This window comes from Molossus molossus, unplaced genomic scaffold (assembly GCF_014108415.1).
Source record: "Molossus molossus isolate mMolMol1 unplaced genomic scaffold, mMolMol1.p scaffold_m16_p_11, whole genome shotgun sequence".
Classification (NCBI taxonomy): Eukaryota; Metazoa; Chordata; class Mammalia; order Chiroptera; family Molossidae; genus Molossus; species Molossus molossus.
In genome coordinates, this window is record NW_023425346.1 from 38,826,367 (window position 1) to 38,849,120 (window position 22,754).

Here is a 22,754-nt window from a genome sequence, read left to right on the forward strand (position 1 = left end):
GCTTAAAAAGAGTGACCTGGGTCTATGATACCTGTAATTTCTGTGTTATTTTGCCCCTTAGAGCATTAGCAGTTTTTGCCCTTGAATCAAAGTTCGCTCCTTTTCTCTCCAAGGCCTCCAAATATTTTGTCCTTTTGAGTCAAGGGAATTGGCCTGATTTTATGATGACATTTGGGTACGATATTTAAACTGTTAAAAGTTATAAAAACGACCCTTTGGTATTAAATGTAATAAATGGCTCTGAATTGAATACATGCACAGGTTCTCTTATATGAGCTTTGTGAGCCCAAACTGCTCCAGTTGCATATTCTCATTGTAATTGGATTCCATGACATTCTCTCGTCCCCCAAGAGCATGCCAGGCCATGAAAATTCCTCATGGCTTGGTGTTGATATATACTTTGGGTCTTTTGAAGTTTCAAATTTCATCTCTAACTAGTGTATGGGCCTCATAGTACTACTGCTGGTCCTACCCAATCCCGGAGAGGTAGGAGTGTCTGCAAGAAAACGGAACCAAACCAAACTAATTTCATCTCCAAGAGATTTATTGCAACCCTCAAAGAAAGGGGTGGGGAAGAGGGATGACTTCTGAAACTGACCTTTCTTTGCTCAGCCTCACCTTCACAAAGAATATTGTCTTTTCTGTTCTTGTGACACTGCACTGGGTTCATTTGTTCTGGCTTGCATTTTGTAATTCTACAATATTGTGCTTGGAGGTCTTCAGTTAGACCATGAACTCCTCAGTATCAGAGGTTAATTTTCTTTTTCTTCTTCTGTTGTGATATCTTTTACTTCTTTTCTTATTTTATACTCTCTAGAACACCATTGTAGAAATAGGAGCCAGATTTATAGATGATGCATTAGAGTACATTGAGATGTGGGGCTGGGTTGTGTCTGGACTCCTGGATCGAGGGATGAATGGGGGTTCCAGAAGGAGTCGTAAACAATCCTGGGTTAGCTCTCCTGGGAAGAGATGGGTACAGGCTCTCCTTGGACTCTCTAAAAGCACCAGAGTATGTTACTGCCATGAAATTGTGCTGTAATATTTTCTAGTTGTGATTCATTCACAGTTTAATATGCCTCTAGTTCTGCTTTGACTTTTCCCCCAGGAAGAGGCTAAAATCTCTTCATTATAATATAGACAGTGTACTGCACTTTGAATACAAATTTATCCATGTTCAGAGTAATTTTTCTTGTGATTGTCTCTACCCTGGAGAAGTGCCTTTAATGAATTACATACAAATTGTGTAATTTAAGAAGTTAATTTGGTTTTCTGGTTACACAGGACTAAAAACAGCCCTTGTAGAAAGAGATGATTTCTCATCGGGGACCAGCAGCAGAAGCACTAAATTGATCCATGGTGGTGTGAGATACCTTCAGAAGGCTATCATGAAGTTGGATATTGAGCAGGTAATTGTGTATGCTGGCTGTTAAACAAAAATTGCGACTATGCTTTTTTTCAACCCAATTAAATCAGTTTTATTTATTTTTTTTATGGCTTCTAACATTTCTTCCTGTTGGAAATACCTATTCAGTGTATTCTATTGGAGTATCTTTCAGGAGAGGTGTGCTGGTTCTTTCCTGGGGTATCGTGTTTATGGATAATGGGGCTTTTTCTACACAGGCATGTCAAAGTAGCCGATTTACAAAATCACTTTTGGATGTGTTGCTTTTTAATAACTGTGATTGTTTTTTTTTCGTTCTTCCTTTTATTTATGTTTTGCCAATAGCCACCAAATTGCTTCCTCCTAAGCAGATTCTGGGAGTTGTGCTGTGTAATACAGGGGGACTATTCAATCGATCCTCTTTACTGAAACCGCAGTCACACGTTAATCTTGTCACTGACATATTCTCAAGGAAAAGATGATCTGAGTCATGCTTTTCTAATGTCATACTTTATTGTGTCCAGTCTGCCACCATTTGAAAACTGCCAAGGCAGTGTGGAAGATGACATTTCCCAGAGGGGTAAAAAAATCAGCTGAACTCCGTATCTGCCTTTCGTGCAGGAACAAGTCAGCGGCACTAACTTGACAGTGTCACTTGTGAATCTGTCCTCCTTCCTTGGGTCTCTCTTCAATATCATGATGGCTGCAAGGAAAAGAGCATAAGATTTAGAATCAGATGACTTGGGATGTGTTCCAGCTTACTTATTAAATTTTTATGAGCCTCAGTTTTCTCATTTGTAAAATTAGTATCATACTCATAATGCTGGTTCTTTGGAGAGGCATAATGAGGACCAAAGGAGTTAAGAGATAAGCTCTTTTCTCTTTTATAATAATCTATAAAATACTGTGCAACTCTAAAGTATCATCTCTGCTTTGGTTAGTGGCGGCTAGAAAGGAATGTTGAGCATGCATTAGAACAAGCCATTATCTCTTACATGGGAAAATATTATAGGGGACTGAGAAAAGGGACAGTATAGAGAATGCAAGATAAATTGTTATAATAATCTTGTAACTCAAGTCAGAAAAGTATCTTACACCTGGGAGCTCTGACAGCATGTTTTTCTCCTATGCAAATACACTTAAAGTTTCTAAAAAATCTCTCAGGTTGACAGCATGATATATTATTAGAAATTTGATTAGGAGGGAGCTATCCTCGCTCAGAGGTAGAGAGGTTTCTGTGTATCAGTCAGTTGGCAGGGTGTCTATTTGCCATTTGAAAATATTATGATCTGTTACTGCCAAACTAATTTTCTCTGTTTTGCTTTTCAGTATAAGATGGTAAAAGAAGCCCTTCACGAGCGTGCCAACCTGCTAGAAATTGCTCCCCATTTATCAGCTCCATTGCCTATAATGCTTCCAGTTTACAAGTAAGCATTTTGATATCAACTATATACATTTGCTTATCTGAGATTAATAGAATAACACAGTTTTAATACTCCCTCAACTTGTATTTCTTAATGTAGTTTTAATTAATCCTAATCTTTAATTGTTCTCAAAAATTTTCCTTTGTTGTTTTTAAAAGTGTGGGTTTTCCTAATTTACTCACTACTGACCTACCTCTAAAGGCTACATCTTGAAAGCGAAGGAGGCTGTGTTCTGATTGTACAATTAATAGTTTCTCACTCCAGTTTCTGACAGTATGTAGAGGAGCAGCTGCATTTGCTTCAAGAGGCTCATTTGAAGACTGAAATGCAGAGCCCAAAAGTATCCTGCTGCAAAATCCGAGCCTAATGTGTGCCAACTCCAAGCCTAAGTCATTTTAAGTAATTTTCAATTTATGAGTTAACCCAAAGTTAACTTTGTTTAGAAGTGTCAGATTATAATTTATAAACCCCATTTTCCCAATATTGTTAGAGCTATCTGTGCAGTTGCCTTCCATTAGAGCACAGGGAACATGGAAAAGTGGATTCTGTAACTGTTAGCCATGAGTGTGGCGGGGGACCTAGAAACAGACTTTATAATTGTTGTCCATATTTTGTCCTAGATTGCTTAGGACATCTTAAGTTAGCAATTCTGTACGCTGGGGATCCAGTAGTCACTCAGGCCTCCTCCCTAGTTTAGTTAAATCAATCTCTAGACACATGAGGCCCAGGCATCTGTATTTTATTTTATTTTTTTAAGTTCCCCAGAGAATTATTCTAATATGCAAACAGTTCAAGAACCATCGCCTTATAGGTAATTCATTTAAAGGCTCTCCAATTCATTCACTTACATAATGCAGCTAGGCTGGTGTCAAAAACAGCAATGCAGTTCTTTTTCTTCTGGAGTACACTTTTAGACACACTTTGCTTTTCTTTAAATGAAAGTATCTGATAATTTAAAGTGATATTCTGTAATGTTGTTCACTATTTCTAAAGAAACCTTTTCCCCTGTTTATGCTGCAGGTGGTGGCAGTTACCTTACTACTGGGTAGGGATCAAGCTGTACGATCTGGTAGCAGGAAGTAATTGCCTGAAAAGCAGTTACATCCTCAGCAAATCGAGAGCCCTTGAGCATTTCCCAATGCTTCAGAAGGACAGACTGGTAGGAGCAATCGTCTACTATGATGGTATGCAATTTTTTTTTACAATATAATTGACTTTCACTTATGACCCTTACAGTATATTCTTAATGAGATAGTTTTGCATTTTTAATTCTGCTAATCTTACACAACACACATATAGACATGGACACACCCATTCACCATTTTCTCTAATACTAGCTAAAACAAACTCCACATAGTGTTTTGCTTTTCATATTGTTTAATTTTGCACATTTCTTTTCTGCTTTGATTTCTGCTTTGCATCTTATGGTTGGTTTGGTCCATTTTCCCTCACTGTGAATTTAGACCCCGCCTTCATGTCATTTAATTTGTTATATGTTTGCCAGTGACTACTTGCTTTATGAATACATTATAATGTGGAAAGGAGCTGAGGATCTGTTAGGTTTTCTAGATGAAACCTATTTTCAAGGGGTTATAAACCTAGAGAAAAATGCCCCCCGGGCTGAAATTGACATGTTTTATTTTGCACAAGACACAATTCCTGAACATATAATTTATGATGAAGATAGATGAACATTGCATTTGTTAAACCAAGCCCTCAGCTTTTATTGCTTACTGTGCTATTGTTAGATGTTTTCTCACAGTGACATTACCGAGTATCCATTCACCATGTGTTCAATGTTCATTTTGTGTGTAAGCAATATAATTTTGTATACTTCTACTTGAAGGAAACAACCACTTCATATATTTCCAGATGGACCTCAATATAATATAAAACAAAACAGGGAAAGCCATTTGTGAAATTTTACTATAGTTTTAAAGAGTGTGTAGAATTAGAAAATAGTCCAAAGATATTTATTTATAAAGAATTAACTGGATGTAGATAATTGTACATGTTCAAAAAGTCTTAGAAATTTTGTGATACAGAGGACAGCTTAGGCTCTATAGCTCAGGAGTTTTTGTTGTTTTTTAAAATCCTCACCTGAGGACATTTTTCCATTTATCTTCAGATAGAATGGGAGGGAGAAGGAGAGGGAGAGAAACATCCATGTGAGAGGGACACATCAACTGGTTGCCTCCCGGACAACCTCTACCAGGGCCAGGGATGAACAGCAACCGAGGTACGTGCCCTTGACTGGAGTTGAACCTGCAGTTCTTTGGTCTGTGGGCTAATATGCTAACCACCGAGCCAAACTGGCCAGAGCTAGCTCAGGAATTTTTAAATCTCCACTATGTGATTGTTTGTATTTCATGTTAAATATCTAAACTCTTAGCGTGAAGAAAAAACAAAACAAAACAATATATATATTCCCGCCCCCCTCTACCCCACCAAGACTTTGATATTAATATTACTTCATATTATGGGATATCCTCAAGGTCACCCCCCATCCCCCCGCCCCACCCCATGTTAAGTTTTTGAATCAACTTAGTTGTCTGTTAGGCTTTCATGTGGGAATACAGAAAGTATATATGCAGAGGGAGCAATGGGGACAAACTCAAGAAAATGTCCTAGGAGCAACAATATTGGGGAGATGTTAGGGTCTTAGACAAACATTAGAAGCTAGATAATTCACAGCTGACAGTGCTCATTAACATCTGAACGCCACAGGGCGGGGGCGCTTAACTACATATTTGGTGCCCTTGATTGAACCTGTATCGTAAAGGACAACCTTAGCTGTGAATTTGCTTTCTCTGCATCAGTCCCTTGGTGCTGATCCATTGTAGTTTACTGGATGATTATGTTGAAGAGGGTTTGGTCCAGGAGGAGTAAGAGGGTGTTCTGCAGATGGCATTCTACTGATCCTGACCTGGAGGTGGTATGCCCTTTGCCTCCTACTGCTAATCCCTCCTGCGCAAACCCTCTCAAATACTGGGTCATTTTCTCTGCCCTGTGATGGATCAGATGCTAACTACTTGTATTGTTTTTTTTAGCTTGTGCATATCTGAATCTCCTTAAGAGGATTACTAGTGGATATCATCTCTCAATTATAGATTCTTAAAGGGAAATCAGTCACATATGCAAAAGAAACATTATCCTATTATAATCAAGGAGATCAAGAATTTATTTAATTTAGAATTGGTTTTTAGAGCTTATTATAGGTTGCAAAATTGAGTTTAGCAAACGTTATTGAAAAATTTAAAGATTATTATTTAAAATAATTTTATATTGACATTTGAAAATGTATTGTCAAATCTTAAGTCTTAAATAAAAGGGTAAAAGTAATTATATTCTAGTCATTTGAAATAATTTTCTTTTAATCCTTATTCGGAAATGATACAGGTCCAACCATGTCATTCTTGAGGTAAGGTTAAACCAGAATACGCACCCTAGTTCTGTGGTTTCCCAGCTGTATTCACAGAGGGGGCAACTCCTGTTTTACCTAACGGTCTGATGATCAAACTAAATATTAACACAGAAGAAAGATACTACAGGGAGCACCTCGGTAAAGGAATAAAATCCAGTAATGTGTACTCAGAGAAAGGAAGGAAGGCCTTACCCCTTGACCAAAAGCATCACATCATCATCCTGTTACTGAAGTATTTCAGAGAGGAAAACGCAACTTCCTGAACATTTACTTCCGCAAATAAAGTCGAAACATTGTAACTTATAAGAAAAACCTTTCTTAACAAGGAAAAGAAAATGCATTCTTTATAAATAGCCACTATAAAAATGTAGTAAGTCACCCAGATGATTTCAAAATGCATTTGAGCTTCTTGCAAATAACTTTTTTTAACTTAGAAAATAATATATTGAGGTGAAAGTCACATAACATAAAATGACCATATTAAAGTGAACAGAAATAATTTTTTTTATAACTCTCATTTTGGGAGAATCTTGATTATGATTAAAAACAAGTGGCACAAGTAATTAAAAAAACTTTTAAATGCTACAAGAAGTTTTATGAACTAAAAATGCTTAGGAATACAGCCTTAATGGAAAGTAAAATGTAATCATGTGAAAACAGTCAGATGGACTAGAAAATATTGTCATTCACTTGGACTGGTGGCTGAGACCATTTTTAAGGTTCCATCAATATTGAGATGTTCGAGCTAGCTGAAAGATGTTCTCACTGAAGTATGAAATGTATACAGGGCAAACTTTTTTTTTTCTGAGTTACTCATAAGAACATTCTATCCTAAATAAACAGTGATGGCCATTGCATATGATTAAGGCAAAATCTATCCACAAAGGTTCATAAAGGCAATAAAGTAAATTTCATATACTTTTGTTTTTTTTCTCACCTAAGGACATTTTTGCATTTATCTTCAGACAGAGTGGGAGGGAGACAGGGGGAAGACAAAGAAACATTGATGTGAGAGACACACATCAACTGGCTGCCACCCACACGACCCCAACTGGGGCTGGAGACAAACTGCAACCGAGGTACCTGCCCTTAGCTGGAACCAAACCTGGGACTCTTTGGTCCGCAGGCCGATGCTCTAACTGCTGAGCCAAACCAGCCAGGACCATAGACTTTTAAATGTAGTAATTATAGTGGCTTTTCTGTGCTTAGCATAGGTATGATTGTTTGCCATATTTTATTGTTAACTGCTGAAAACAATACCACACATACAAAGGAATAACTAACTTTTTTTTTCAGTGCAAACAAGTAAATGTCAAATCTATCTGTAAAATCCATGTGAAATGCAAGTTGGAATAGAAAGTGACATACCAGGTTATATTTTCTTCTTCTATTCTGTTAGAGAAAACATACAGTTTAGCTCACTGATTTTCTGACTGAGACATAGCCTAGTGTTTCCTGTCTGCTCCTTGCCGTCTCCTGCCAGAGAGCCATCAGCTGACCCCTGGCTATGGCCATTGCCACTGATCAGGGGTTGACCAGATAGAGAGTATGTGACAGGTCCAGCTTTCCCAAGTCAGCAAGAGGTGTTTAAGGCATCGCAGGCTGGGGTGACTTGTCAGGCTGTGACGTTGTGTGAACCAGCTGTGGAGAGGAAGCCAGTCTCCTAGGACCTCCCTTTGTCTCCCTCTGTCAACTTTACTTCTATCTTCCTGTTCCCAGAGTAGATCTTTGGTGCCATTCCAGTTGGACTCCAGTCATCCAATCTAGTGCACAAAAAATGAGATATAATTAAAAATTATTAAACACTTAAAACCATTAAATGCCCCCATTAACCCTCTCAGACAAAACTGGAGAACAAAATTACAGCTTTAAATTCTTTCGTCTGAGAGTCCAGGCATTGGAAGAGAGAGACGTCTGTTATTTCCTACTCGATGTTGCTCTTAAATATTCCTTATGCATATATGAAAATAGCAACCCACAAGAAATTGCATTCGCTTTCCTCATGTAAATAAAAGTTGGTTATATCCATGTTTCAAAGGGGGAATTAAAAGCCCAGGTTTCACTAGCATATTCATTTTTATTCCAACCTAAAACTCACAGCATACAAATAGATGAATTCAGCTTGCGAGAGAGCAAAGCCAATTTAATCTCTGGCTCCCCCGAGGTAAATGTAGTTCACGGTCCTGCCCCCACCCCAACCTCAGCTATAATCCCTGGCTCCTGGAGGTAAAAATGCACTGGAGTGAAGAAAATTCTGCAGCAGGATATAATGATCCAAAATGACAGGGACAATAATGACAATGAATTTCATGTCTCCCAGTCATGAGCTGGAGATGCTTGACTAGGCTGACTTATACAATTAAATTGTTACAGGTACAGCAGGAGAGGCAGTTAGTTGTGTGCTTTGGGGAACGATGCCTCCGGCAAGGGGCATATTGTGGCATCCAGACTCTTTTGTTAGGAACAAACTATTACTCCTCGAGGCATGCACCTGCAGTTGTACACTTTAATAAAAGAAAGCCTGGGTGAAAGACATGTCTTCTAAGGTGTTGATTTTATCTACTTTAAAAGCTTGAAAAAATCAATTACCCAAGAACAGAAAGGTGATATTTTTTTGGTCTTACATTTTTCCTTTTTGTTTTTAGACTGAGATCCTGGAACATAAATCAAACTTAAAGATGGTGCCTTTAATCCTCATTTATATTATATGCAAACACCATTATTGAGCTTATTGGGTGTTATCTACTTTAAATCTCCAGACACATTAATTTCTTCAGAGGAGTAGAAAGAGGTTGAATAAGTTACTGAATGACATGGATTTACAAACAAAATAGCAATGTTATTATGCAAGTTTGGCTACCTGCTTCTTCAGTGATTCTCAACCTTCCTGATGCTGTGACCCTTTAATACAGTTCCTCATGTTGTGGTGACCCCCAACCATAAAATTATTTTTGTTGCTGCTTCATAACTGTAATTTTGCTACTGTTATGTCTTAGGCAACCCCATGTGAAAGGGTCATTCGACCCCCAAAGGGGTCGTGACCCACAGGTTGAGAACCGAAGAGTATTGTGGTGACCTCCAAGGTGGGTGTGGGAGCCTGAAGGGGTGCATGACACCATCTACTGGGTGTAGGAAGAACGTTTTAATATTCCTAGTTTGATCTATTTCTATCAAATTTCATATAAATGTCCTGTTATATATGGTTCAAATGTCTATAATATATAAGTATAGGGATGTATCTATAAGTACAATAGTACAGGTATGTATTTATAAATAAATATCCATACTGAGGTTATATGCTGACATTTACTAGACTTTTGTAACACTCGACTTAATATTTCTTTTTTGGACCACTGGGTTAGTAATTTGTCATCATGTTGTGTTTTCGTAACTGACTAATTTTACTGTTTTCAAGATAGATGTATTTAGTGAGAGGAAAAATTCCTCTGGAAGAGTAAACATCACCAAATCCCTTCCCTCATTTCTCAAGGTCTAATTTTTATGAACTTTGTTTGAGGGATCTAGGGAAAAACAAAACAAAAACCATTGACTAAGAAAAGGTTATTATCTTGGGAACCTCAAAAGGATCAAAATTTGACTTGATACATTAAGTCTTATTTGTTGTTTTTATTTTTATTTCCATCTTTTTTTTTTTTATTCTCACCCGAGGATATTTTTTCATTTTTTGTACAGATAGAGTGGGAGGGAGAGAGAGGAAGGGAGAGAGAGAGAGAAACATCGACGCGAAGGGACACATCGAGTGGCTGCCACCCGCATGACCAACCAGGGCCGGGGACAAACTGCAACCGAAGTACATGCCCTTAGCGGGAACCGAACCCAGGTCTCTCCGGACCGCAGGCCGACGCTCTAACCGCTGAGCCAAACCGGCCAGGGCTTTATTTCCATCTTAAAGTAAAAATATAATACATTTATTTTAAAATGTAAACTTCTATTTGCCAACAGTTTTCAAGGCTCCTTTTTAGGTCCTTATTATTGTGCATGCTGAGATTTAAAATTGTGTAAATACTGATACACAGAAAACACTACATATAACATATATGTGTTATATAGAGTCTTTTTATATTATGTAAATATTTAAAATAGTCTGGCCTGGCCGGTGTGGCTCAGTGGTTGAGCATCGACCCATGCACCTAGAGGTCGCCTGTTCAATTCCTGGTCAGGGCACATGCCCAAGTTGTGGGCCCAATCCCCAGTGGGGGGCATGCAAGAGGCGGCCAATTGATGTTCTCTCTCATCGATGTTTCCCTCTCTCTTTCCTTGTCCCTTCTTCTCTCTCTAAAATCAATAAAGAAGAAGAAAAATATTAAAAGTGTGTTGTTTAGTTTTGTTTTTAAACTTTGTAAAAGTATAATGTGATCAGTTATATAAGTTGATATAAACACTTTGGAAAACAATTAGACCCTCCTAGTAAAGTTGAGCGTGCATGTACCTTGTGAGTCAGTAATTCCTGCCCTAGAGAAACTTACAAAGTGTCCACCAGGAGCTAAGTACAGAAAATGTCCTTGCAGCACTGGGTATACTTTTAAAAAGGGAAATGATGAAAATATCTACCAAGAGACAAATGAATAAATAACCTATAGTATATTCACATAATAGAGTAAAACAGCACGGAAAGTGAGTGAATGAAGCTAAAGTGCACAACACGATGAGTTTTAGAAAAGCAGTGTTGAAAATGGCACGATAACTTGTCTCACAACTGTAAGCATCACAGTCATACTTGGAAACTGCTTTCCACAGTAGTGTAGTGCAGTTGAAACAAGAATATGGAAATAGAAGACGTAGGTTTACAAATTTTATTGAGTTTTTAGCCTCACATTCCACATCTGTGAATTTAGGTTCATAGTACCTAATTCACAGGGTGTTTTGTGATTTAAATGAATCAGTAAATGTAAAATAACATTATAAAACATTATTCAGATATTAATTGTTTTATTGGGGTCGATTTTATGGGTGTTCTACACTCTATCAGATTCTTCTTTTCATGAAAATGTTCCAAAGGGAAGCATCAGTTCCCAAAATGTCCCTTTATAAATTTACAATTTACAGATTTTCCCTGATAAGTTTGTAAAACATTCTTAGGAAAAAGAACATATTGTTCAGATAAACGTGTTCCACGTAAGTATATAATCTTTGAAATTTAAGAGTTAGAAAACACAGTTTAAAAGATCTTACTCTAAAATTATCCACCTCTTAGACACTGATTTATTTATTTATTTTTAAATGTTTTTATTGATATTTGGAGAGAGAGAGAAGGGGAGAGGGAGATAGAAACATCAGTGTGAGATAGATACATCAATTGGCTGCCTCCTGCACGCCCCCCACTTGGGATCGAGCCTGCAACTTGGACATGTGCCCTGACCAGGAATTGAACCAGGACTTCTCAGTCTATGGGACAACACTCAATCCACTGAGCCACACCAACAGGGGTTAGACACTGATTTAAAATGTATTTGTTTTGCCCTGACTTGTGGCTCAGTGATTGGAGCATTGGCCTGCACACCAAGAGGTCTCAGGTTTAATTCTCATCAAGGGCATGTATCTGGGTTACAGGTTCAATCCCTGGCCTTGGTCAGGGCACGTGTGGGAGGCAACTGATCATTGTGATGTGTCTCTCTCACATCAATGCTTCTCTCCCTTTCCTTCCCTTCCACTTGTTCTAAAAAAATATCCTGGGGTGAGGATTAACAACAATAAAAAAAAATTTTGTTTTAATAGTTCTCCTTGTCCGTATGTAGTTTTACACTTAAAATTAAATGGATAGTTTTTATCTTGATTTCCTACTATCAGTCTTCCATTGTATTTCTCCTCTTGTCTTCTGCAAGTTACATAAATGAAACTGACATTGCTCATATAGCAGGCATATTTTTTTGCCCCCAAATGCTGCCTTTTTGCTATTCAGTATATCTGGATACCAACTAATGCTAAATGAAGTTTGACATGTACCCCTAGAGAAACAAAACTTATAAATTGTGGCTTCAAAGGAAACCTTGAATAAATAGGACACATTTGTGTCCACCCAGGCTAACATCCAACATATGCTTTAGCTTCCTGATGATGAGACAGAGGAAAATAGCCCTTAGGAAAGTTTGCAGTTGTTTATTGCTCACTTGACCAGCGTGTATTAAATACCAGGCTTTTATTTCCTTATAATTAATTTAAGTAAAGAAAATAAAAATCACACAAGAGTAGATTGATCAGGTGCAGGATACTGAGATAGTAGTCATCCATAGTGTACTCTGTATATAAAAGCCTAAAAGCAGTGCTGAGATTTACCAGTAGTAGAGTTTGTATGCATATAAGTTGATGAGCATGTAGTTCTGGTGTGTTCACATACTTTGTCTACCTCATACACTGTTGCTAGTGACCCTTTATTAAAAGATGCAGGATCAAAGGCAAAAGCTCTTTTATAAAAAAAAAACATGATGCCCCCCCCCTAGTTTACTCATTCATCCGAAATTGTGTTTATGGATCTTCTATTTTCCGGACATTGTGCCTGGCATTAGGGTCAAATGCAGTAAGGACAGAGTTCTGAGCTTTCGGGTTCTGAGAGAGTTAACTGCGTATATGCCAGATACTGTGCCAAATACATGGTCTCCCCTGCTGATGATTGCTTTAAATTTGTGGAGCAGAGTACGGTTTTCAAAACATTTTTTTTCTCCATAAATTATTTTAGTGGACCCTGCTCAGTATGTATGCTGGGATGGAATATTATGACCCCCGTTTTAAAGGAGAAGGAGTGTCAAAGCTGAATAGTTGGATTAATATTTTGGACATGTGGGGATGTGAGAGTAAACTGTTTTCTGGGGTAGAAGGAAAAGTTTTCCAAAATATGGACTATAACATCATGGCCTCTTTCAATCTGTCACACACTTTAACAAAAAACAGCTGAATAGTTTAATAAAGTATGTACATTTACATTAAGGGAAATTTTAGACATATGTAAATGTAATGAGATTAATAAAATGAACTTCCCATTTCAACACAAAAACTCTTGGCTTAACTTCATCTATACCCTTATCTACCTCCCTATTCCCCTCAGATACTTTATCCATGAATATTATAGTTTGAATCTTTAAAGGACTTCTATTTTTTAAAATACAACCACATCTAAGATGTTTAACAATAATTGCTTACTATCAGATATCTGATCATGTGCACGAGTGCCCTGCAATCTCATAACCTTAATCGGCTCCTGATAAAAACAAAATCAACCCTTAAAACAAACAGAATCTTATTTAAGCTTCCTATATGTCAATTCATTATTTTTACCTAATAGGTTTTTCATGTTTTCCTTTGTTTCCTTATGGTTTTATTTACCATAAATATAGTTCCCCTATATTTCTTGTACATTGGTAATTAGGCTTGTTCCATTAATCTGTTGCTGCGTAAGACACAACTCCCAAGTTCAGTGGCTTAAAACCTCAATGGACTTTGACAGTTCTGAGGGTGGGTGGGCTCAGCTGGGTGTTTCTCACTTGGGATCCCTCTATGGTTGCAGTAAGACGGTGGCTAAGACTGGAGTCTTCTGAAAACTTTCTCTCACGTCTGGCTCCTGGGCCGAGGCGGCTGGAACAGTGTGGGGCTAGCTCTGCACACTGTCTCACTGTGGCTTTTCCACATGGCCGTCGGACTTTCACATAGTCAGACTTTTTATGTGGTAGCTGGTTTATCCCAGTGAGTATACCAAGAGACCAAGGCTTGAGTGCAAGTCTTCTTCTGACCTGGCCTTGAAAGTCATACAGTGTCACTTCTACCACGTTCTGTTAATTAAAATGAATGACAGAGGCAACCCAGGTTTAAGAGATAGGACAATACAAAAGTGCTCGGCCAGTGTGGCTCAGTGGGTGAGCATCAACCCATGTACCTAGAGGTCGTTGGTTCCCGGTCAAAGCAAATGCCCAGGTTGTGGGCCCGATCCCCAGTGGGGGGCATGCAGGAGGTGGCCAATGTTCTTCCTCATCAGTGTTTCCAACTCTTTCTCCTTCTCCCTTCCTCTCTCTCTAAAATCAATAAAGAAAATATATTTTTTTTAAAAAGTAAGGAAAATAGGAAGAATAGTTTTTTCAGGAGAGAAGGGACATCTTTGGTTACTAGCTACAAGGAGTCTGGATCAAATTGTTTTGTCAAAAATGCTTTATAGCCCTTGCTGGTTTGGCTCAGCAATTAGAGCGTCGGCCTGTGGTCCAGAGAGACCTGGATCTGGTTCCCGCTAAGGGCACGTACCTCGGTTGCAGTTTGTCCCTGGACCTGATTGGGTTGTGCGGGAGGCAGCCACTCGATGTGTCCCTTTCACGTCGATATCTCTCTCTCTCTCTCCCTCCCTCCCGCTCTATCTGAACAAAAAATGGAAAAATGTCCTCGGGTGAGGATTAAAAATAATAATAATAATAAAATAAAAAGTATAATTTCCATTTTATTTTTTTCCAGAGTACTATTCTTTAGTCCTTAAGGACTTAACTCCTTACATGGTTTGGTGGAGGTCGTGGGGCAGCACCCACAGGTCTAAATCAGAGTGGGGGTGCTGGGTCCTCCAGGCTTTGGGAGAAGGATTCCTGACTACCTTGCTGCGCATGGCACAGCTCACAGAGTCATGCAGTTCCAGCACAGCTTGGCAAGCATGTAGGCGTTGAAGACACTCGCTTCAGAAATATCGCTATTGGCTATGGCCTCTACTCTGTTTCGAATGATGAACTTGTTAATGGCCGTGTCCTAGGGCACCCATTGGGCGAAGTTGGTGCAGTGAATAGGCTGCACATTTCATGGCATTTTTTGGCACGACCGTGGTTCCTTCTTTTCCTGGTCATGTTGGAAGCAAGGACCTGAGGAAATTACTGTCTTTTAAAGCTACTTGACAGTTCCTATCAGTGTGGTTATGCCACCAACTCAGTATAACAAATCAATTTAATTTTGCCTTGGATATTTAGGAATTTATTATTTTTAAGCTGTGTTTCTTTGTATAATAATTATGTAAAGTACAAAGTTTCAAAATAAAAATAAAGACTATCCAACCTGGACGGTGTGACTAAGTGGGTTGAGTGTAGTCCTAGGACTGACAGGTCCCAGTTCAATTCCTGGTCAGGGCACATGCCTGGGTTGCAGGCTCAATCCCCAGTAGGGGGCAAGCAGGAAGCAGCAGATTGATGTTTCTCTCTCACATTGAGGTTTCTATCCCTCTTCCTTCCTCTCTCTCTCTAAAATATCGATAAAAACATATTTAAAAAAATAAAAAGAAACTATCAAGCTAGCTTCTCTCTCTCTGTTCCCTCTACCCTATGCCCTTCTTCTCCTTAAATATAAATGTTTTTGTTTGCTTGTTTGTTTTGTTTTTGTTTTCTAGAATTTTATTTATTTATTTACATATTTATTTTTGTTACAGAGGTTTCTCCTTTTCCCCCCATTGACAACCTCCTCCCCATTCCTCCCCACCCGTCCCCAGCTCTGTTGTCCATGTCCTTTGGTTATGCGGACATTCATATAAGTTCTGTGGTTTATCTCTCCCCCCACCCCTTCTTCTGAGGATTGTCAGTCTATACCCTACTTCCACATCTCTAAGACTACCCTGTTCCTCAGACTGTTATGTTCATTAGTTTTCTAGAATTTCGGTATATCTTTTATTGTGTGTGTGCATGTGTATATATATTTGTATATTATATGCATTTTTGTGTTTGCTTCCATTATTATTTCTTAGATAATGCTAGTGCTTTTATTATTCTTTTTTCAACTAATATAGTGGGTATTTCATTCCATAGTAGTGTAAAGATCCACAAAGTTTTGAAAAAATGAATTTAAAAGGCATCCAAGAGTGGATGGTGAGGCTCAGTGCTTGAGCATTGACCCATGCACCAAGAGGTCTCTGGTTTGATTCCTGGTCAGGGCACATGCCCAGGTTTCTGCTTGATTCCCAGTAGGGGGCATGCAGTAGGCAGCTGACTGATGTTTCTATTTCTCTCTCTCCCTTCCTCTCTCTTTCTCTTAAAAAAAAAAAAAAAAATCAATAAAGACATATTAAAAAACACCCAAGACCCCAATATCACAGAATTAAATTGAATCGCTATGTTAGCTACTTTGGTGAAAATATACCCATTAGTACAGCCTTAGCCGTCAATAAACTACATTTCCAAGTTATTTTTATTCTTATAAATAAAAATGAGATCTATCTTTCTTTGGACACTACAAAACAGTGGCATATCCACTAGTTTTATTGTATAGACTTTAAAATTAGGCTGTGAGTCACAAATGCATAATTTTATTATTATGTAAAGTATGCGCTGATTTGTTTAAATTTGCTAAAACCTAGTTCATATCATCTGCTTGTGTTGAATGCCAATCTGCTTAGTCAGACTAAAAGCTCACATTAATTATAGGTTTTTTAAAATACATGGGTCTGTTTTATATTAATACATGAGATTATATATTTCTTTGTAGAATTTTATTTTTATATTGATGGTACATTTTAAAAAATTGGACATGAAATGAATTAATTCTAGTTTACAGTCAAGATTTAAAACTTGGAGGGATTTTCTAATTTTGTTTCAGAGACATTAGGAAAACACATGCCCAAGAAATAGAAGCCATGTTTAAATGTGCTGCCCACTTAGACTAAGGTGACTATTCACTGTGTTTGTCTCAAGGTAATTCTCCTTCAGAAATTCGATCTCAGAGGTCGCATTTGAAAAATAGGGGAGTGAGAAATAATTGCCATTGGAATATGGGAAATAGGAGATAAAAAACTAGAATGATCTGTCTTTAGCAGCTGATTTTCTTGCTACTTTATTGTGTGACAATATAACGCCTCATGTATCTGTTGGCAGATGCTCTAGGCACCCACTGATCTACCCACTCGAGTATGTTTTCCAGCATTCTTTAAAGGAGATCAAGAGTCTTTGCTCAGATAAATGTTGAGAAAATGGAAGAAACAGAGAAAAAAACAAAACAAAACCAAACAGTAGTCAAATCCATTTGGAGTTGTTCTGTACCAAGCACAGCAGTTTTCTTAGTGTTCTGGAATTCCAGGCTGCTGTCTAACCTCACCAGAAATAACAGTCATAAAAACATCTCTTCAATAAAAATGCACCACACGTTAGAAGAACACCTATTCTACAACCACACCTTGGTAACGTTATATGGGAAAACTGAAAAAAGTCATTGCTATATAGTTCTTATAAATAAACATCACACCTTGGTAAGTTATATTCTCTGGAGCCAAATAGACCACTATTTTAGACTGCATTTTAAGCTGGTTTCATTATTACTATTAATACTCACTTGTGTTACACTTTATATTAATAAAACACTGCTTAGATCTATATCTGCCCACAGAAAACATGAACCACACAACACCTACTTTTAAAAAAACTCAGCTCTGGCCCTGGCCTGTTTGGCTCAGCGGTTAGAGCGTCGGCCTGCGGTCCTGAGAGACCCGGGTTTGGTTTCCGCTAAGGGCACGTACCTCGGTTGCAGTTTGTCCCCGGCCCTGGTTGGTTGTGCGGGTGGCAGCCACTCAATGTGTTCCTTTTACATCGATGTTTCTCTCTCTCTCTCTGTTCCTCTCTCTCCCTCCCACTCTACCTGAACAAAAAATGGAAAAATGTCCTCGGGTGAGGATAAAAAAACAAAAAAAACCACTCAGCTCTGCATATTAAAAGCACACACACGTAACTAACTTACCACACACCTTAAATAGCTACTGCTTTTTGACTACCTAAAATCAAATAGGTATTCTTGGATTCACTGAAAAACTATTACCAGGATATAATTTACTATCTATTGAGAAGAAGTCTTTTGAGCAGAAAATGATAAAAGAGCACAATAATTAGATGAGCAACTATTGCATTAAGAACAAAATCAAGTAACTTGTATTTTATGTCTTTATGTCAATGATGATTAATATATAACTCTAGATTAACTAGGGCTAGAAAACACCGAAGCCTCTCAGCAAACCAGAAACTTTCTATTATTCCGGGGTTTTCAATCCTTCTCATTTTAAACTACTGAATGCAATAATGAACGAGCTCGGTGATTCGTGCAGTTTCACTTCCCCCTACAGAGGACAGAGTCCGGCTGAAAGCAGCTGGGAGGGGGCTCCCGAGGCTTCTCTTTCTCTCTTGATAATTTCCTCTGTGCAAAGCCTTGTACATCAGTAGCTACCTCGTGTCTGTTTTGGTAAAAGAAGGGGTCTGAATGCATTACCATTACAAGGGTAATTGAATGAAGTTAGGTTTACAAATCGGAAAAATTCACTCTCTCTCCCTCAAGGGAATGAAATAAATTCATATTTTCTTTTCCAGTAGTTGTGTGTTCAAAATGCATTTTAAAAAATAAATAACAGTACATGCTATTTATAAGAAAAAAGTATCGTGTAAAGTAAGATTAATATATATTTTTACATTTCCTCTTCTATCTTTTACATGTATATTTCTTTTTCTAATCATACTTTTGGGTAAAACTGGTGTCTTCATGATCCTTAAGTGTGAACAAAGAGAAAAACCTATTTCTCCATTCAAGTATATCTATTTTTTTAATTTGCAAAAACCCCTATTTAAAAGGAGCTAAGCATAAACATCATTAACATTACCATAATGAAACATACAATTTAAAATAATATTTAAAGTGTATAAGCACCTAGAAACAATTAAATACCTCATTCGCATTTATTTTTAAAATTTGCTACTTAATGTAATCTTGGACCTTCTCTTTTCCCCCACCCCACCTCAAATGTGAATAGAATTAATTCACCCCATACATTGGAATTTAGACAACATTTGTCTAAAACTTAGCTTCTCCCCTGTTGGTTATTAACTATTCTGCAAGCCTTTGGCTGCCTCTAGGTGTTACTGAGGGTCTTCTGTGTGTCTATGTCCAAACTATCCCCCTTCTCTGCCTCTGTGCTGCTCTATATCAGATTTAGAGTACGTATGCCTTCCTCATTACATGTACTGTATGAGCTACACACTTCAGACTATTTTCATCTCTTAATTCCCTTTGAATTTTGGCATTTTAGCGATTTTTCACAGATACTGAACTTGAAATTTTAGAGGCACCAGAGGGCCCGATCCTATCAGCTCTCATTAAAATTATTCTGCTGGCTGCAGCAGCAGTTACTAGTGAGCAATGTCCCTTAGAAACCAGGTAAAACCTGGTTTTGAGCATAACCAACAAAGAGACAGGAATTTAGAAGGCTGGGGACAGCTTGGGGAAAACAATCCCTAATTTCCACCTGCCTTTGATATACAAATCGGGCCTTGTCGAGTATTGGACAGACACATATTAAAACAAGTTGCTGTAAAGTTTTTCAAACCCACGATGAGAAAGAGCTGCAGCACTTTGTGTCAGATAGGAGTGTGCACTAGAGCAGCTTGTCAGCAGGTGACCCCTGTAGTCAGCCTTGGTGTCACCCTGATCTTTAAGTGGATCCTCGGCCTCCCCAAGAAGGGGAGTTTCCCAGGGTCAAAGGCGGCAGCAGCCGCTGAGCAGAGTTCAGTAGGTGGTGAGCACTCTCATGCTTTCACTTGGCTCCTGTCCAGACAGGAGTCCTCCAGAAAACTGTGCCGTCGCAGCATCGAGGAGCTCTCAGATAGGTCCTGATGGTCTCTGCAAGTATATCTGGTTTATCTATGAAAAGGAGACAATGAACATCTGAGAGTGTTATTTCCCCCATCAGCTCCTGAGCTGTGAGATCTGAAGGAATGCTGGAGAATGGTGTGAACACGGCAATTGAATTTTAGCCTCAGTTGCTGCTGATGAGGGTGCTGCTCCCCAAATTACAGGGCTGTGTTTCACCTTTTAGTCTTTTAGTCCATTAAAGAATCTGATTCTGTTAGCTGGGACTCAGGTGTGGATCTTATCACCCCCGAGCTGGTTTTGTTGAATCTTCCCTCCAGAAGTTTGTGGAAGGTCCAGGGATGTGGAAAAACCATTTCCATGTGAACACTGCTGAACATCCTGATGTATGATTCTTGGGAAGAATTTAACTGAATGTCGACTTGCGTTACTTCTGAGTTAAGCTGTGCCTGCTGGAGGTCTAGGCTATGTTATATATTGCTTGGCAGTGTAGACTCTAAATGTTAATACTTTCTAAGGTTTTGTTTTCTATAGTTCTGTACTTTAGTCTTCTCAAGATTGGCCTTAATGTATTAGTCTTGGGAAGTTTGGAATCACTATAAGGGAAGCAACACTTTGCATAGCAAGATGAAATAATGTGTAGATTCATATCTATCTAGATGGGACAGTATTCTTTGTTTCTTATATATGACTAGCAATTTTATTTATTGATTGATCTCTTCAGGAACCATATATTAGCCGTGTGTATAAGTGATGTGACCTTGGCACAGAATAGCCCAATGTCTCCTTTCCTCACAAAGCTACTTGACTCTTAGAGGATACAGACTAGCAGACTGTTGATTTCCAGTCCTGTGTTAGTTCTGTGACAGGCACCTTTGGTGGGTGGGGGCAGATCTAGAAAAGTTCCCTAACTATGTAATATTTTGCTGAATTTTAAGAATGAGTAGTGTATCCAGGTGAAGTCATTGGAGAGGATGTGGAAGGGAACATTGTGGCCAGAGGCCAGCAGGCACATGGAACACAGAAAGCAGTTGTCGAGATCTTGAGCAGAGGGGGAGTGGAGAGTGTGGAGTCGCAAACAGGGCCTGGATTCCGGAGGATCAGGTGTGCCATACTAAGTCTATTTTAAATTCTGCAGGCAGTGGGCACCCAGTGAATGAAACAGTATGTAATGCAGGGAACTCAGAATCTAGGGAACATATTTGGGTGATTAATAGGAAGTATTTTGGATGAGATTTTATGCTGATTCACAAGAGCCCAGAATGAGAGAGAGGTGAAGACATAGGAAAGAAAAGGTGGAGGACACGGAGCAGTAGCATCTCGTAGCTCACATTCCCTGGTCAACTCTGGTGTCCACGAACTAGATTTTCTTATTTTTGTATAGTTGGTTTGGCCTTTTTATTTACATGTCTGCACATTCTAGTCCTTTGTTAAATCTTCCTCAGTTTGGAAGTGAATTAATACACTAATGTCATGTGTTTTTTTACATTTTGTTTTAAGAATCATCTAGATTTTAAAAACTTTAGTAATGTGGGCTTAAAAAAATCTGTACTTGCCCAACTGGTTTATGTCAACATTTTGGAAAGAATATCAGTCTTTAAAATGGCATTAGAGATATAAATCCTTGGGGGAGTGAAGAATGCCTGGTGCATGCTAATTTTGTACTTATCCAGGTGGAAGAGAGAGAGGAGTAGCCAAGGCTATAGATAGAACAAAGGGATGTCAGTTGCAACCTGGTCTCAGTTTTGGCTTAGCTCACCTCACTAATCCTGTCTCAGAAAGTTCGTGGTTTATTTATTTATTTCTAACCTGTATCATATTAAGATCTTACTTTGACAAATCACATTTTGATTTCTAGTCTGTGCTTTTGGCATGTGCTTTAATGGCATTAGCCAACTCTAGACACATACTGAATTCATTATGTACCTTATGCATATAAGTAGTAATACTTCCTTTTAATGAACATACGGTCACATCAAAGTGCTGTGAGGTTGATTTACAAAAGCATATTTGTGCAGTGCTCCTCGGAAGTTGGAGACGTGTGTTAAGTTGAAGACTAATATGCTGTATTTAAAGTTATATTTTAATGGAGTAATATATTATCATTTTGCCCTCTTTTTAAGGTGAATAGGCTCTTATAGTCTGAGTCTTTTATTCTTAGGCTTAGTTTTTTAATTATAACTTAACATTTTTTACATGTAAATATTTTATTTGTGACTAGATGAATTAAAAACTCATCAAGTAAATTGACTTTGAATTTGTATCCTGAACTATGATGTGGATAAAGGGTTAGATTTGTGTCTCTTTTTCTTATTGTCTATAGGCAGTGAGAAATTCACAGAATTTACTTTTTTTGCTGTTGTTAATCCTTACCTGAGGATATTTTTCCATTGATTTTTAGAAAAGAGTGGTGGTAGGATCTGTGGGGGAGAGAAAGAGAGACAGAAAGAGAGAGAGAAACATTGATGTGAGAGAGTCACATGGATTGTTTGCCTACTACATGACCCCAACCCAGGGCTGGGGATCGAATCTGAAAACCAGGTACATATACCCTTGACTGGGAATCGAACCCATGACCCTTTGGTCTGCAGGCCAGCGCTCTAACCAAAGCAGCCAGGGCAGACTCTGGTAGAGCTCTGTATGTGGCAATACTAAAGCTTGGCTATGTCTGCTAAAATTTTTTTGCCCTTACAATATGAACACTGTTCAATAACTTTCAAGGGCAGAGCTCTCCCAAGGCAGTTTGGTAGAAGAGAAGTGAGCCAGGAACTGGCGGACTCAAAGTCTAGCCTGGCTGTGAGCAGTCTTTAAAGGGGAGAGGCTAGCAGTCCAAACCACCTGTCTCAGCTGACTTGGCAATCTTAATACTCCTCATCTCAGTCCTCATCAGTACACCAGAGTTTGATGGTGGGTCTGAGCAGGACAGCAGTTTTCTTAGTGA

General features: G+C 38.5%; 1 protein-coding gene across 2 annotated transcripts in view; it reads left to right on the forward strand.

The window, feature by feature from the left end:
* The window catches only part of GPD2 (glycerol-3-phosphate dehydrogenase 2), a 151,773-nt gene that overhangs the window by 78,503 nt on the left and 50,516 nt on the right, over positions 1–22,754 (forward strand). For both annotated transcript variants that reach the window (XM_036254911.1, XM_036254912.1), the window contains exons 4-6: positions 1,285–1,409; positions 2,714–2,811; positions 3,829–3,992. In XM_036254911.1, coding sequence (XP_036110804.1) covers positions 1,285–1,409; positions 2,714–2,811; positions 3,829–3,992 — 387 coding nt within the window. The remainder of the gene's footprint in view (positions 1–1,284; positions 1,410–2,713; positions 2,812–3,828; positions 3,993–22,754) is intronic.